The following is an 11,753-nucleotide window of genomic DNA, read 5'->3' as shown; positions in this document are numbered from 1 at the left end:
CGGCCTCGGCTCCCAGCCATCCCCCGGCCCTATGAAACCATTTCGCTGGCCCCATTGAGAAATGCTCGACGTTTGTTCATCACGCAATGTCGCGTCCGCATTTAAAAAAAGAAAAAATACGAGTAAAAAGGAACAGCCACCGCGGCTCTTTTCATCAGTCGTCATCGGGAACTGTGTTGTTATTCTCGTTGCATTTAAATTTAATAATATTGACGTTTGGCCATCACATCGACCCTCGTTAGCTGCCCCCGATGGAACTTATAAGCATTTTTCGGGAATTCATTCAGCAGATAAATTAGGGAAACATTTCGAGGCCCCAATTGGGCCGTCTGAGGGGCTGATATCGCGCCAGACTAATAGGTTTGGATGGTACAGCTCTCCAAGGGAAGTGGCGGCCGAGGCCCGAGAGATGTCGATTAAATCGTCACTTCCCTTTCTTTCGATCGCTTTTTAGCCATTTTTGATAGTTCTGGGGTGTTTAATGAGGGATCTCTTATTGGTATGGCCACAACAAAGCTATTTATTTAATCTTATTAATAAGTTCTAAACAAAAAAGTAAAGAGCCACCTCACAGACCATTGAAATATATATATTTTTTCCAAAGTATTACCCATTCACAAGTAAGTGTAAGTGAAACTCAGAAAGCTTGATCCAAGTTCCTTACAAATATTCGGATGGCACCTCCCAAGACTGTTTGAAAATAAACAGCCCCTCCCCGGGTGAATGATATATGCTCGCATCGGGCGATTAGGCCTTATCGGCGTTATATATCACGATGGCCCAAACAAAGGCCCACAGACAAAGTCGTACAAAAAGAGCCACAAATAAGGCGAGGAGCGAGATTGGGCTGAGACGAAAGAGTTTCCCCGGGCGGGGTAATTTCGGGTTTTATGGTAATTCCCATAGACCATAGACCGAAGACCGAAGACCGCGGACCGTGGACCATGGGCCATATGCATAAAAGGCCAATCGAAAGGCGAGAGCGGGCATCAAATTAAATCAGTTTAAATATGGCATAAAATAAAAGTACAAAATCATGTTTGTTTAAAAGGCCAACGGCCAGCGGCCGGCGATCGGAGCAGCGCCAACGGGCCAGAGTTAGTATCTGGCATCGAATTTATCGCCGCACAATTTGTGAAATTAATTTACTCGCCCGTCGAGGCCGGCTCCTCACTTTTGTTTATTCCGGCCGGACTTTGGCGATTCGAGTGAGGTAATTATGAGCGCCCCTAGTGCCGTGGCAGGCGATTCGCTGTTTGATTGTCACTTTCCGCCGATAAGTTAAAAGTCCTGGCTGGCTGCCTCGCATAAATCGGGCCCCTATCAAAATCTTATCGCCGCCACACATCAGCGGTCGAGAGTTTTCCCTCGCTGCCCCAGGCACAGCCACAGCCTCAGGCTCAGGCTCAGCCGCAACCCACAATCCAAAACAACGGCCGAGAATACCGCATTTGGCGTTGACAATATTTTCCACGCTAAGAGACTTTTAAGCTGTCAGCGCGCGGCGCTCATAAATATCGGCCACCAAGCGGGACAAACGGACGGAATCGCCTCGCATCGAATCGCATCGAATCGGATCAAAACTGGGCCTAAATCGACACTGGGAAAAATAGGACTAGGTATGGTAGGCTACCACCTAGCTTCGTGCTATATAATATATCATATCGAATAAGACCACGCCACATCAAACTATATCATATCATATCATACCATATCACATCATATCTTCATATCATCCATCTAGACCATTATGATCTTTAGATCCTTTGTTGTAGAACTGATATTATACGAGTAAAGAAGGATTTTTACCGTGAAAACAAAATACATACCATATCACATCATATTATATCATGTCTTCATATCATCATGTACCGCTCTGGACCATTATGATCTTAAGATCCTTTGTTGTAGAACTGATATTATAAAGAAGGAATTTTTCGGTCAAAACAAAATACATACATTTTTAAATGTTCTTTATCTAATATGAAGAGGGTTCCCAATATCAAAATTAGTAACCACATGTCCAAGCTGTTTCTTAGAAGACACCATGTATAGATCCTTAATTTAAAACTGTATGGTGTTACTACAGTCTAAGCACATTGAGTTTAGCTTCTCATATTTTATAAAAATATTTCTTTTGGTGCATTCCGAGGCAGTGAGCTGCGTTCGGAATTGCACTTCGAGGTTGCCCAACAGCGTCAAACTGTCTGGCAATTGTTTTATGCACTTAATGGGCTCCATTCCAGGGGAGGCGGGGATATCGGCGGGCTCAGCTCGACTGGAATGCGACCAAAGAAAGGCTGTAAGAACCATATGCCACCGTACCAAGGAAACCAAAAGCAATATTACACAAATCCTTATTTTTCAACCCATTATAAAGCATGTTTCAGGATTCGAAAGCACTTGTTTTTGTTTTCAAACATGTATCTGGGTTTTAAAACTGTTTTTCCCAGATTTGCACACTGGCTGGCTAGTCTGTTTACACCCAATTTTCTCCTATGGAAAACAGGCCCAGGACTAGTTGGCCCACTTCACCTCGGAGCCCGGCGGGAAATACCGGGCTGTTTTCGTCTTTATTTGCTTTTCCAATCGACACGCCCGGGTCGCAGTTTTCCTGCGATGGAAACTCAGCGAGGGCAAAAACAAATGAAACGAATCGAAATGAACAAACAAATTGCCGGCGTTGTAACAACTTGACATCAGCACGTGCCCCTGTGTGAGTGCCCATGGGCGAGGGCAGTGGCGTGCGAGGGCTTTTGGGCACCCCAAGGGGGTTTCAGAAGATGCCAAGTGGGTGTAGTTGAAATGAGTGGGTACGGGGTACATCCCTCAATCCAACAAAACACTTGTAAACTTTTCTTATAATTGAAAGCTTACTGTTACTAAAGTGCAGACTTACTTATTTTTTGGAATAGGGATTTTAAGATCTCAATGTGTAATTGAAGACTACAAAAGGAGGTATTTTTCAATACTCACAGGGAAGCACCCGGCACTACAACCCCCCTGCCCTCGCCTACGCCCCTGGCTGAGTGTGTAAAGAACTGTTGACAATTGCCAATGGCTGCTTGTAATTCCCAATCTATGAATATAAAATAGGCCGGGGTCCCGCGTCCAGGGCCCAAGTCCCCAACCCTTGGTTGCCAATCAAATCATAATCTGAATTTGCGAGCAACAACAAGTAGATAGGGACATGAGGATGCGGCGAGTAGATAGGGACAGCAGTGGAGGGCGAGTGGTGGAGCAAATGCAATTTTACAATGTTACATGAAACGAGAAAACGCGCAATTTGTGCTGGAGCGGGGTGGCGCATCGAAGGGGCGGAGCGAGAGGGCTGCAGAGGACTTGTGCTTTGACGCCTTTTTGATTTGATTGTCCATGACATGACGGGGTCCCAGTCCGCTCGTCTTCCCGGTCGTACCGCTCACCCGACGTCCCTGCCCCGCCCCAGGAATTCCCATATCCTGGGCCCCCTCCACTCGGTTCTCGTTGCATGTGCGCCATTTGTAATTCAAGTCAAAAGGCAGTCGATGCCGAGGACGACAACAACGTCCTCATACCCTGCGAAGGAGGGCATTCGGGCTCTTCCATCGGTTGGAATTCAGCTTGATTTTGAGTATTACCTGAAATTTAGAGTTACCACATATTTGGGTGACAGGATTGCCCCAAGACTGTACTTCCGGTGCCCATAAAGTCCGATTTCATGCTGCCTCACAATGTATATGTATTAAAGATGGGGAATTTTGCATGCTTTCTACGTATTCCTTGTGAATTTTTCGAGATTGATACTTAAACTTATTTCCTTAACGTTAAAACATTTTTAGAAAATCTTTTGCTGCCCGTTTTCCACTTCCTGATGTTACGAACTCTAAGATGGACATTGGTTTATCTACTATCAGAATTGTTTCAAAAGTATGTATAGACAAATTCAACACAAAAATACACTTTTAGGGTGCTCAGAGGTCCAACTGGCAGAATGCTTCTGCCCAGACGGGTCCTTGCTGTTGTTGCCGCTGTTACTCCTCGACGGATTATAATTTTCTTTTCCGTTTCAATGCATTTCATTTCCGTGCCAACGCACGAACGACCCTTGATCCCATCTGTGCGCCAATGTGAGTGTGTAATTGTGTGCTTTGTGTTTTTGCATTTTTGACTCAATTACAATTTTCATGCAAAACAGCAGCCAGGGGGAGGAAGTAGGGGCGTTGATTTAGTCACAGGCATAAGTAATATTCCTGGTAATCGGATTACATAATGTGATCAGAATACGGAACCAAATCAACGACAGCGTGAATTGCTTTTTATTCTCTTGAAGCTCGCCAGTTTCCTATCTGCATTCGAATTCGATCTAGTGGCTAGATTTCTAGTTACTTTAATCATATTTGAATTATTATTTTTTATTTTGTATTTTTTTTGTGAGTGTCAAAACAGGCGGGCTTTTCAAAAGAAAATCATTCCGCCAGAATGGTCCTTAACCATTCACACGAGTGCTGCCAGATCGATAAAAATACATAAAACAGTGCTGCCAATGCAAAAACACCTAAAAGCGTGATTCCGTTTAAGCTTCAAATTTTTTAAATATAATAAACGGAATACATTCAGTTTAAACTTTTGTTTTGACACTAAACAAATTGCATATTAAGCAAAAGTCCTAGAATGCAATTATAGAATTTATAGAAAACATAATTATTTATCTATCAGTTCAATACAGATTCGGCTTCCACCTATCTTGTGAGCTATAGTACTAGTTCCCCTTTTACCAGCCGCAGAATAAAACGCAACCAGCTTTCTTATTCCTTCCGCTTCTTTCTTGTTTTGCTCAATAAAACACTTAAGGCTAATTTTGTTACAAGGTTTTTCTGCTTAATCATGCTTCTCCGGTTTACTCAGAAAATAGGACTTTAAATTATAGAAAAAAATGTATAATTATGCATCAAACAATCGCACGCACACACAACTTTACCGCCTAAAACTAACAGAAGAACATAATGTGGCCACACGATTCTGATTCTCACTTTCTCACTTTCACTTCTCTTCTCTACCGCGCACACCCCTCCGCTCCCTTCCCGATTTCTCGATATATATAAAGCTGATCCGTCTGACACCAAAATGAAGGAGGGGGAAGTGTGGAAGGAGCGTCGAGGGTATCGCAATCGAACTCAAACGCAAACTCTAGTTAAACATGGGGCTGTGTAGGTATAGTAAGGTATATATATCAATTATATATTGTATTGTACACGTGAATGGCGTTGGCTACTACATACTCCGGAATATGCACGGCGTCAGGTGTATAAAAAGGGTTGTTGTTTATCCTGTCTGTATACAAATCCACTACTGAGAACAACTTTAAGCCTATCGAATTAAGAGGAAGAGGGGAAGAGTCTAGTCATATCGTAAATGTTACATTCGCGCAGGTTCATGAAATGCTATCAATGAGTTTTGGGACCGAAGACCCCGCTCGAAGGCGGGGGAGGATGCCGAATGCTGGATGCTGGACGCTGGACGCCGCGTTCATTGGGTGTGCGCGGTTATCACGATGTTGATCTGCGGATAGACATCCGGTTTGGCCTCCGACGTGATCAGCTGCACCATGCGCTGCTGCAGTTCGTCCTGGCTGGCCTGCGTGCCCGGCGGTATCATCCAAATTGCATCTGTTTGGATAAGAGTTGAGAAACAGGTCATTTAATGTTGGTCCTCACTTTCTAAATTAATCTAAACCAGATTTCCCTGTCATATTACAAATCAATTCAAATAGTAACTTTAAAAAATAAGTTATCAAGCGAGAAACATATGCAAACTTCTTGGGGTACTTGAAATATTGTAAAATGTAGTGCTGTCGCCACAACAAAAGTTTCCACATCAATCAGTTATTTTACATTTAACGTGTTTTTAAGGAAATCGGGTAAAAATACTGCTCAAATTATCTCATCATTGATTGCCTTTACTTTACGTATTGAATCCATGTTAAATCGCTTGAACTGATTATTCTATAGCTCGAGTTTTGAGCGCACTGGGCGAATCTAGATCTAAGATCGAGGGCTGTCTCTTGCTCACCGCCAAAGTACCAGCCGTTTGGAGTGCACAGCCGCCACATGATCGGCGGCTGCGTGGGCATCAGATCGGCCAGGATATCACAAGTTTCGCCCGGACGCAGGGCGGGCACGTTGATGCGCTGCGTCTGGATGGGCGAGGTCAGATAGCAGTTGTTCGGCCAGCGCTCGGTGCCGTCGTTCTGCAGCTGGAAGGCCTGCTGCTGGGCATTCAGGTGCTTTCCCTGGACGATCTTCATCGAGGGCAGTGATTGCAGGCTGCAGAAGTCCAAGTAGCAACCCACCGCCGTCTGCAGGCTCCTGAAAGGGGAAAAGTTGATATTAAAAGGTGGATACTCCTTATTTCGCACAAAGAACTAACATAAGGGCACTAGTTTTTATTAAAATGTCTTATTTTCCCTTCCACGCAGAGATTTGCCTTTAAATAAATAGCATTGTTTAGGTCGTATTTGGAGAAAGAAAACTTGCGCTTATCGCGACCCAGATATTTGTAGTAAATAAAAACATCAGCATGACTAACTCGAAAACTTAAGTGTGCAGTCTCTTCCAGTGTGTTTATTAAACAAGAGTGGAAAATAAAGAAAGATATAAGAAATCGAAAGCATTTCATTTTGATACGGAAATTCAGCTAATAGGAAATCAAAACCTTGATTTCTCACCACGGTAAGTGTAGGTAATAACTATATGTCTACCAGGTATGAAAAGGATTACAATCTGAAGGTTTTGGAAGACTTTGGAACTATTTCTAATGGGTATTGGACTAAAGAATGGGGGTTTCAACCAAACTAAGGGAAAGAGTCAATGCCATTCCAAACAGGAGAACTCAACAAAACACCCCCTAAAATAGATCCTAGGTCGAGGAATTTTGCACTCCGAGTGAAAGGACTTCGGAGAGGAAGTACGCGCTTACCAGTTGCTCATCTCCAGGTAGAACCTGGCCGACTCCCGGTTCATCTGGTTGTTCATGAGGCTCTGGAACTGGCTGATGAGGTCCTCGTGATCCGTGGTGCCCATGCAGCTGAACTGTTGCAGCAGCAGGGAGTCGATGTCGAAGTCGTTCGTCGGCAGGCCCTTGAGGCCGGAGGCGGATACGGAAACGGACGCGTTGGCGGATGTTGCGGATGGACTGGGACTCAGGTTCGAATTCGAATTCGATATCGAGTTCGAGTTCGGATTCGGATTCGGAGTGATGTTCGGAGTGGGATTGGGCGCTCCGGGAAGCATTCCGGGGGGCGCGGGCAGGGGTATGGCCATCATGGGGTTCGTGGTTGTGGTTGTGTTGGTTGTGAGTCCGAACAGCGGTTCACACTGCATCTGCTGTTGCTGCTGCTGCTGCTGATGCTGATGCTGCTGATGCTGCTGATGCTGTTGCTGCTGGCTCTCCGAATTCGGATTCGGGTTCAGACTCAGGCTCATATTCATGTTCTGCATCTCGTTGTCGTAGTTCTCCTCCACGTCCATGGCGCCGCTCTTGCTCGCTCTGCCTGTCTCCTTTGTTCGCCTTCGCTGCCCTTCCTTCTGTAATTAATATATCACATCAAAATCGCAATCGAATGAAAATGCGTTTTACGCTTTTGTTGTTGTTTGAGCACTTGTACACACGCACACACACCCACACAGCCGCGGTGGGGAATACTCACACACAGGCGCGCACACAGATGCAGCAGCTGGTTTTTAAGGGCTATGAAAACAACAACAGCGGCGGTCACCTCGGCCAAGGGGGCGGAGCGGTGGGCGATCCGGCTTCCGGCGTCTGCTGGCGTGACCTGTGACCTCGAATTAGCCGGAAGGCGATCGCTGGACAGCTGAGAAATGCGGGAATAAAATAAAAAGGCAACAAATTCTTGGACCGCACAAAAGAGTGTGCGTAAACGCGGAACTGCAGTGCTGAAAAACGACCGCTTCGGTATTTATATCGGCTTTTGGTGTTTTGGCGCGATTGCGGGAGTGTGTCTACGCTATGGAGGCGGTGTCGCTGCCGCTGCCAGCTTAGCCGTGTCACCCCCCCAAATGCTGGGGAAACAATTTTAAGTATTTTATTACTGCCTCTGGTGTTTACTGATAAATCGAATGTCGATATTGTACTTGAAAAATATTTTTGACATTTTACACTTTATAGTGGGAGACAACCGCCACGAAATTAAGACGGACCAGTCGGGAAAAACCATAGCCCAAAGCTCCCAGTTTCCCAACCCAATCCCGCCAAACCCAGGACAACATCCGGGTGCAATAGGAATCCTTTCCAGCACATTGGCGCGATCAAATCTTAAATTGCAGCGATTTTTCAACCCAACTTGCTGTTTATTGCCTCAGGTAGAAGAAAATATCACTACAATCCACGGGAACACAAATTTATCCAGAAATACTGCTTGAAACATTTCTGGTATATTCGAAAAAGTTGGTATTCTTGAAGAGAAACAGCAGATTGCACAGTATGCACGTTTCGGTATATTAATACCGAGAATTCCAGCGAAAGTGCTGGGCCTAAAAGCGGAGTTTTCAACCAGCAACAACAACAAGAGCGCACAACAAACGAAAAGTGTGGAAAAAACAAAATTAAATTGAATTAAGTTTTCCGATTTATTGCGACTCATCGTGGACATGTGCGTGAGGGAAGCGGCTACGATTTTCTTCGCGGAGCCCGAGCTGGTGGTCGGCCTTGGCCGCAGGGTGCTGTTCGTGAACCCCGACGACCTGCAGATATTCAAGGAGATCGAGCTGCCGCCCGACCTTGGCCTGCGCGGCCAGGGCTCCCGGGAGTCCTGTCCAGCCCCTGCACCAGCCCCAGCCCCCTCCCCAGCCACAGCCCCTGGCCCTGGCCCGGGCGGCGAGGAGCAACAGCTGGCTGCCGCTGCAGCTGCTGCCGGCAAGCAGGCGGAGGAGAAGGCCTCCGGATCTGGCGCGGGCACGGGAAACGGAAGCGCCGCAGTGCAGAACGTGGCCTACTCGCCGGACGGACAGCTGCTGGCCGTGACCACCAGTGGGGGGCAGAAGGCGCTGCTGCTGTACCGCACGCGGCCCGAGAACGCGCGCCTGCTCTCCGCCCGCCCCCTGGCCCGGGCGGCCAGTGCCCTGCGCTTTTGCAGCGACAGCAGCTCCGTCCTGGTCACGGACAAGACGGGCGACTGCTACCAGTACGACTGCGTCGAGGTGGAGGCCGCGCCGCGCCTGCTGCTGGGCCACCTGAGCGTGGTGTACGACATCCTGTGGTCGGAGGACCAGCAGCACATCATCACCTGCGACCGGGACGACAAGATACGCGTGACCAACTATCCAGCCACCTTCGACATCCACAGCTATTGTCTGGGCCACCGCGAGTTCGTCTCGGGCCTGGCCCTGCTCACGGACAGGCACATCGCCTCCGCCTCGGGCGACAAGACGCTGCGCGTCTGGAACTACATCCAGGGCAAGGAGCTGCTGCAGCACGAGCTGCCCGCCCCGGCGGTTCGTCTGCTGGTGCGGCAGCTGGAGCCGGAGAGGGTCTACCAGGCGGCGGTGCTCTTCTACGACCACGTGGACGCCCTGGGGCTGTACCGCTTGGAGCGCGGCGCCGCCGACGACGACTCCTGGAGCGTCACGGCCACGCAGCTGGTGCGCGCCGAGGCGGGCACCTGGAACATTAGCAACTTTACTTTAACCGCCGACCGGATCTATGTCACCGGCGCGGAGAACGAGCGCTTGAGCCTGCGGGTCTACGATATCGCCACGGGCCAGCGGGCGGCCAGCGGAGTGCCCGAGGGCTGGCTGAAGATGGTGCTGGACGGGCTGGGCGCCAACGAGGAGGGCGGGCCTCCCTTCATTCCCGAGGACCTGTCCGTGTGGTTCAAGAAGCGCTTCGACAACGTCAGCGACTACCTGGAGCGCAAGAAGCGGCGCATCGAGGAGCAGCAGCAGCAGAAGTGCGGCTAGTCGCGATGAGGACGACGCATCCCAAAGGAAATCACATGGAACCCTAATGTTTACATAGCATTTAATTAGCATATGGAGCAGACGCAACGGACTATGTGTGACAGGCCTGTTGTGGGCATTATAATATATATCTGTATATGTGTGTAAGAGTGGTTAGTGCTTATCTCTGCGGGCGGTGGGTGGAGCTCTCCTAGACGGGCTTGTAGTCCAGCTTGCTCTCCAGCTTCTTGTTGTCCGACACCTTGCGCACCGCCTTCATGAAGTCCTCCTGGATGACGTACTCCCGCTCGGCGCTGGATGGGGAACAAGGCTCGCGTTAGCTAATGCTTTTGGGGACAGGCGAAGAGCTTACCGGATGGCAAAGAGGCCCGCCTCCGTGCAGACATTGCGCAGATCCGCGCCGTTGAAGTTGTCCGACAGCTTCACAATGGCCTCGTAGTCGATCTCGCCGTGCTTGGCAATCTTCAGAGCGTGGATCTTGAGGATTTCCAGCCTAAAAGGAGGCTTCAGTACTATCGAATGAAGGAAGTGCTCTGCAATTCACTCACCTGGCCTGCTCGTTGGGCAGCGGAATCTCGATCTTCCTGTCCAAGCGACCCGGACGCAGCAGGGCGGGATCCAGGGTGTCGGGCCGGTTGGTGGCCATGATCATCTTGACCTGGCCGAGCGAGTCGAAGCCGTCCATCTGGTTGAGCAGCTCCATCAGCGTGCGCTGGATCTCGCGATCGGCGGAGGTGCCCTCGGAGAAGCGCCGACCGCCGATGGCGTCGATCTCGTCCATGAAGATGATGCAGGGCTGGTGATCGCGGGCGTAGTTGAACATCTCGCGAATGAGGCGGGCACTCTCGCCGATATACTTGTCCACAATCGCCGAGGAGACGACCTTCAGGAAGTTGGCGTCCAGCTGCGAGGCCACGGCGCGGGCCAGGAGCGTTTTGCCCGTGCCTGGCGGCCCGTACAGCAGACAGCCCTTGGGCGGCGTGATGCCGACGCGCAGGAAGAGCTCCGGATTGAGCAGGGGCAGCTCGATGACCTCGCGCAGCTCGCGGATCTGCTCGGTGAGGCCTCCGATGGCCGAGTAGGTGACATCGCCGGGGTCCTCGTGCGACATGTTGTACACCAGGGGGTCCACCTCGCGGGGCAAGTACCGCATGATGGTCAGCGTGGTCATGTCGAGGGCCACACGGGTGCCCGACTTCAGCTTGGCCTTGTCCAGCTGCCGACGGCAACCGACCACATAGCGGGGTCCATTGGTGGCCTTCACAATGACTGCGGGAGCGGGGACAAACGATTAGAGTTTGGGTTATCAGGAGGGTCTCCAAGAGTCTCACATTTATCCTCCGTCAGCTGCTTCAGCACCTCGCCCACGATCTGTCCCACGCTCTGCAGGGCCTTCAGGTCGTTCTCCGACTTGTCGTACGCCTTGGTCAGCTCCTTGATCTCCTCGCGCTCTGGAAATAGCCACTGTTAGTCGGAATTGCTGGCTGGGATTGAGTTGGCCGCGGCAGACGCACTTTCTTTGAGGCGTCCCTCGATCTCCTTGTGCTCGAGGAGCTTCTTCCTGTAGTCGGAGAAGGCTTTCACCCGCAGATTGTCGGGCAGCGGCGTCGCGGTCACGGTCATCTTTCTGCTGGATTGGGTTCGCTCTTCACCTAACTTTACTCTTCCTTTAAACTGAATTCAATTAAACGCCGAAAAGTTCAGTGAATTGCACTTTTTGTTAGCGGTGGAACAACATCGATTAGCGTAGCTGTTATCGATATTTCTAACAGACTGTAATCGACCTCTACTCCCGAA

The 11,753-nt window shown here is 49.3% G+C and overlaps 3 protein-coding genes across 4 annotated transcripts; 1 reads left to right on the top strand and 2 right to left on the bottom strand.

Annotated features, from left to right (window-relative positions):
• Positions 1-4,783: 4,783 nt before the first annotated feature.
• LOC108023722 (basic-leucine zipper transcription factor A) lies at positions 4,784-7,950 on the bottom strand. 2 transcript variants are annotated; one of them, XM_017093357.3, is made up of 4 exons: positions 7,688-7,950; positions 6,958-7,562; positions 6,052-6,347; positions 4,784-5,648 (listed from the first exon to the last, which is right to left on the bottom strand). In XM_017093357.3, the coding sequence occupies exons 2-4, from the start codon at positions 7,506-7,508 to the stop codon at positions 5,509-5,511; spliced, it is 987 nt and encodes a 328-aa protein (XP_016948846.1). In that variant the 5' UTR covers positions 7,509-7,562; positions 7,688-7,950; the 3' UTR covers positions 4,784-5,508. The 2 variants fall into 2 exon arrangements, with proteins under 2 accessions (XP_016948846.1, XP_016948845.1); XM_017093356.3 differs by having other exon boundaries at positions 6,958-7,565; positions 7,688-7,949.
• A 561-nt stretch (positions 7,951-8,511) lies between these two features.
• On the top strand, positions 8,512-10,103 carry LOC108023665 (tRNA (guanine-N(7)-)-methyltransferase non-catalytic subunit wuho). Its single transcript, XM_017093286.3, has one exon. It carries the CDS (start codon positions 8,649-8,651, stop codon positions 9,954-9,956), a length of 1,308 nt encoding a protein of 435 aa, XP_016948775.1. The 5' UTR covers positions 8,512-8,648; the 3' UTR covers positions 9,957-10,103.
• Positions 10,001-11,701, bottom strand: LOC108023666 (26S proteasome regulatory subunit 10B). Its single transcript, XM_017093288.3, has 5 exons — positions 11,471-11,701; positions 11,288-11,407; positions 10,505-11,225; positions 10,309-10,449; positions 10,001-10,249 (listed from the first exon to the last, which is right to left on the bottom strand). The coding sequence occupies exons 1-5, from the start codon at positions 11,577-11,579 to the stop codon at positions 10,147-10,149; spliced, it is 1,194 nt and encodes a 397-aa protein (XP_016948777.1). The 5' UTR covers positions 11,580-11,701; the 3' UTR covers positions 10,001-10,146.
• Positions 11,702-11,753: the final 52 nt, after the last annotated feature.

The sequence above is a fragment of the Drosophila biarmipes genome, chromosome X, assembly GCF_025231255.1.
Source record: "Drosophila biarmipes strain raj3 chromosome X, RU_DBia_V1.1, whole genome shotgun sequence".
Taxonomy (NCBI): domain Eukaryota; kingdom Metazoa; phylum Arthropoda; class Insecta; order Diptera; family Drosophilidae; genus Drosophila; species Drosophila biarmipes.
This window is presented reverse-complemented; position numbering and strand designations above follow the sequence as displayed.

Excerpts from the sequence above, each read along its gene's own strand:
- LOC108023722 (XM_017093357.3), bottom strand. The coding sequence starts at position 7,508 with ATGGACGTGGAGGAGAACTACGACAACGAGATGCAGAACATGAATATG. Across the intron at positions 6,348-6,957 it reads TACCTGGAGATGAGCAACTG|GAGCCTGCAGACGGCGGTGG; the intron begins GTAAGCGCGTAC and ends TTCCCCTTTCAG. Across the intron at positions 5,649-6,051 it reads AAACGGCTGGTACTTTGGCG|ATGCAATTTGGATGATACCG; the intron begins GTGAGCAAGAGA and ends TTATCCAAACAG.
- LOC108023665 (XM_017093286.3), top strand. The coding sequence starts at position 8,649 with ATGTGCGTGAGGGAAGCGGCTACGATTTTCTTCGCGGAGCCCGAGCTG.
- LOC108023666 (XM_017093288.3), bottom strand. The coding sequence starts at position 11,579 with ATGACCGTGACCGCGACGCCGCTGCCCGACAATCTGCGGGTGAAAGCC. Across the intron at positions 11,226-11,287 it reads GCAGCTGACGGAGGATAAAT|TCATTGTGAAGGCCACCAAT; the intron begins GTGAGACTCTTG and ends CCGCTCCCGCAG. Across the intron at positions 10,450-10,504 it reads CTGCCCAACGAGCAGGCCAG|GCTGGAAATCCTCAAGATCC; the intron begins GTGAGTGAATTG and ends GCCTCCTTTTAG.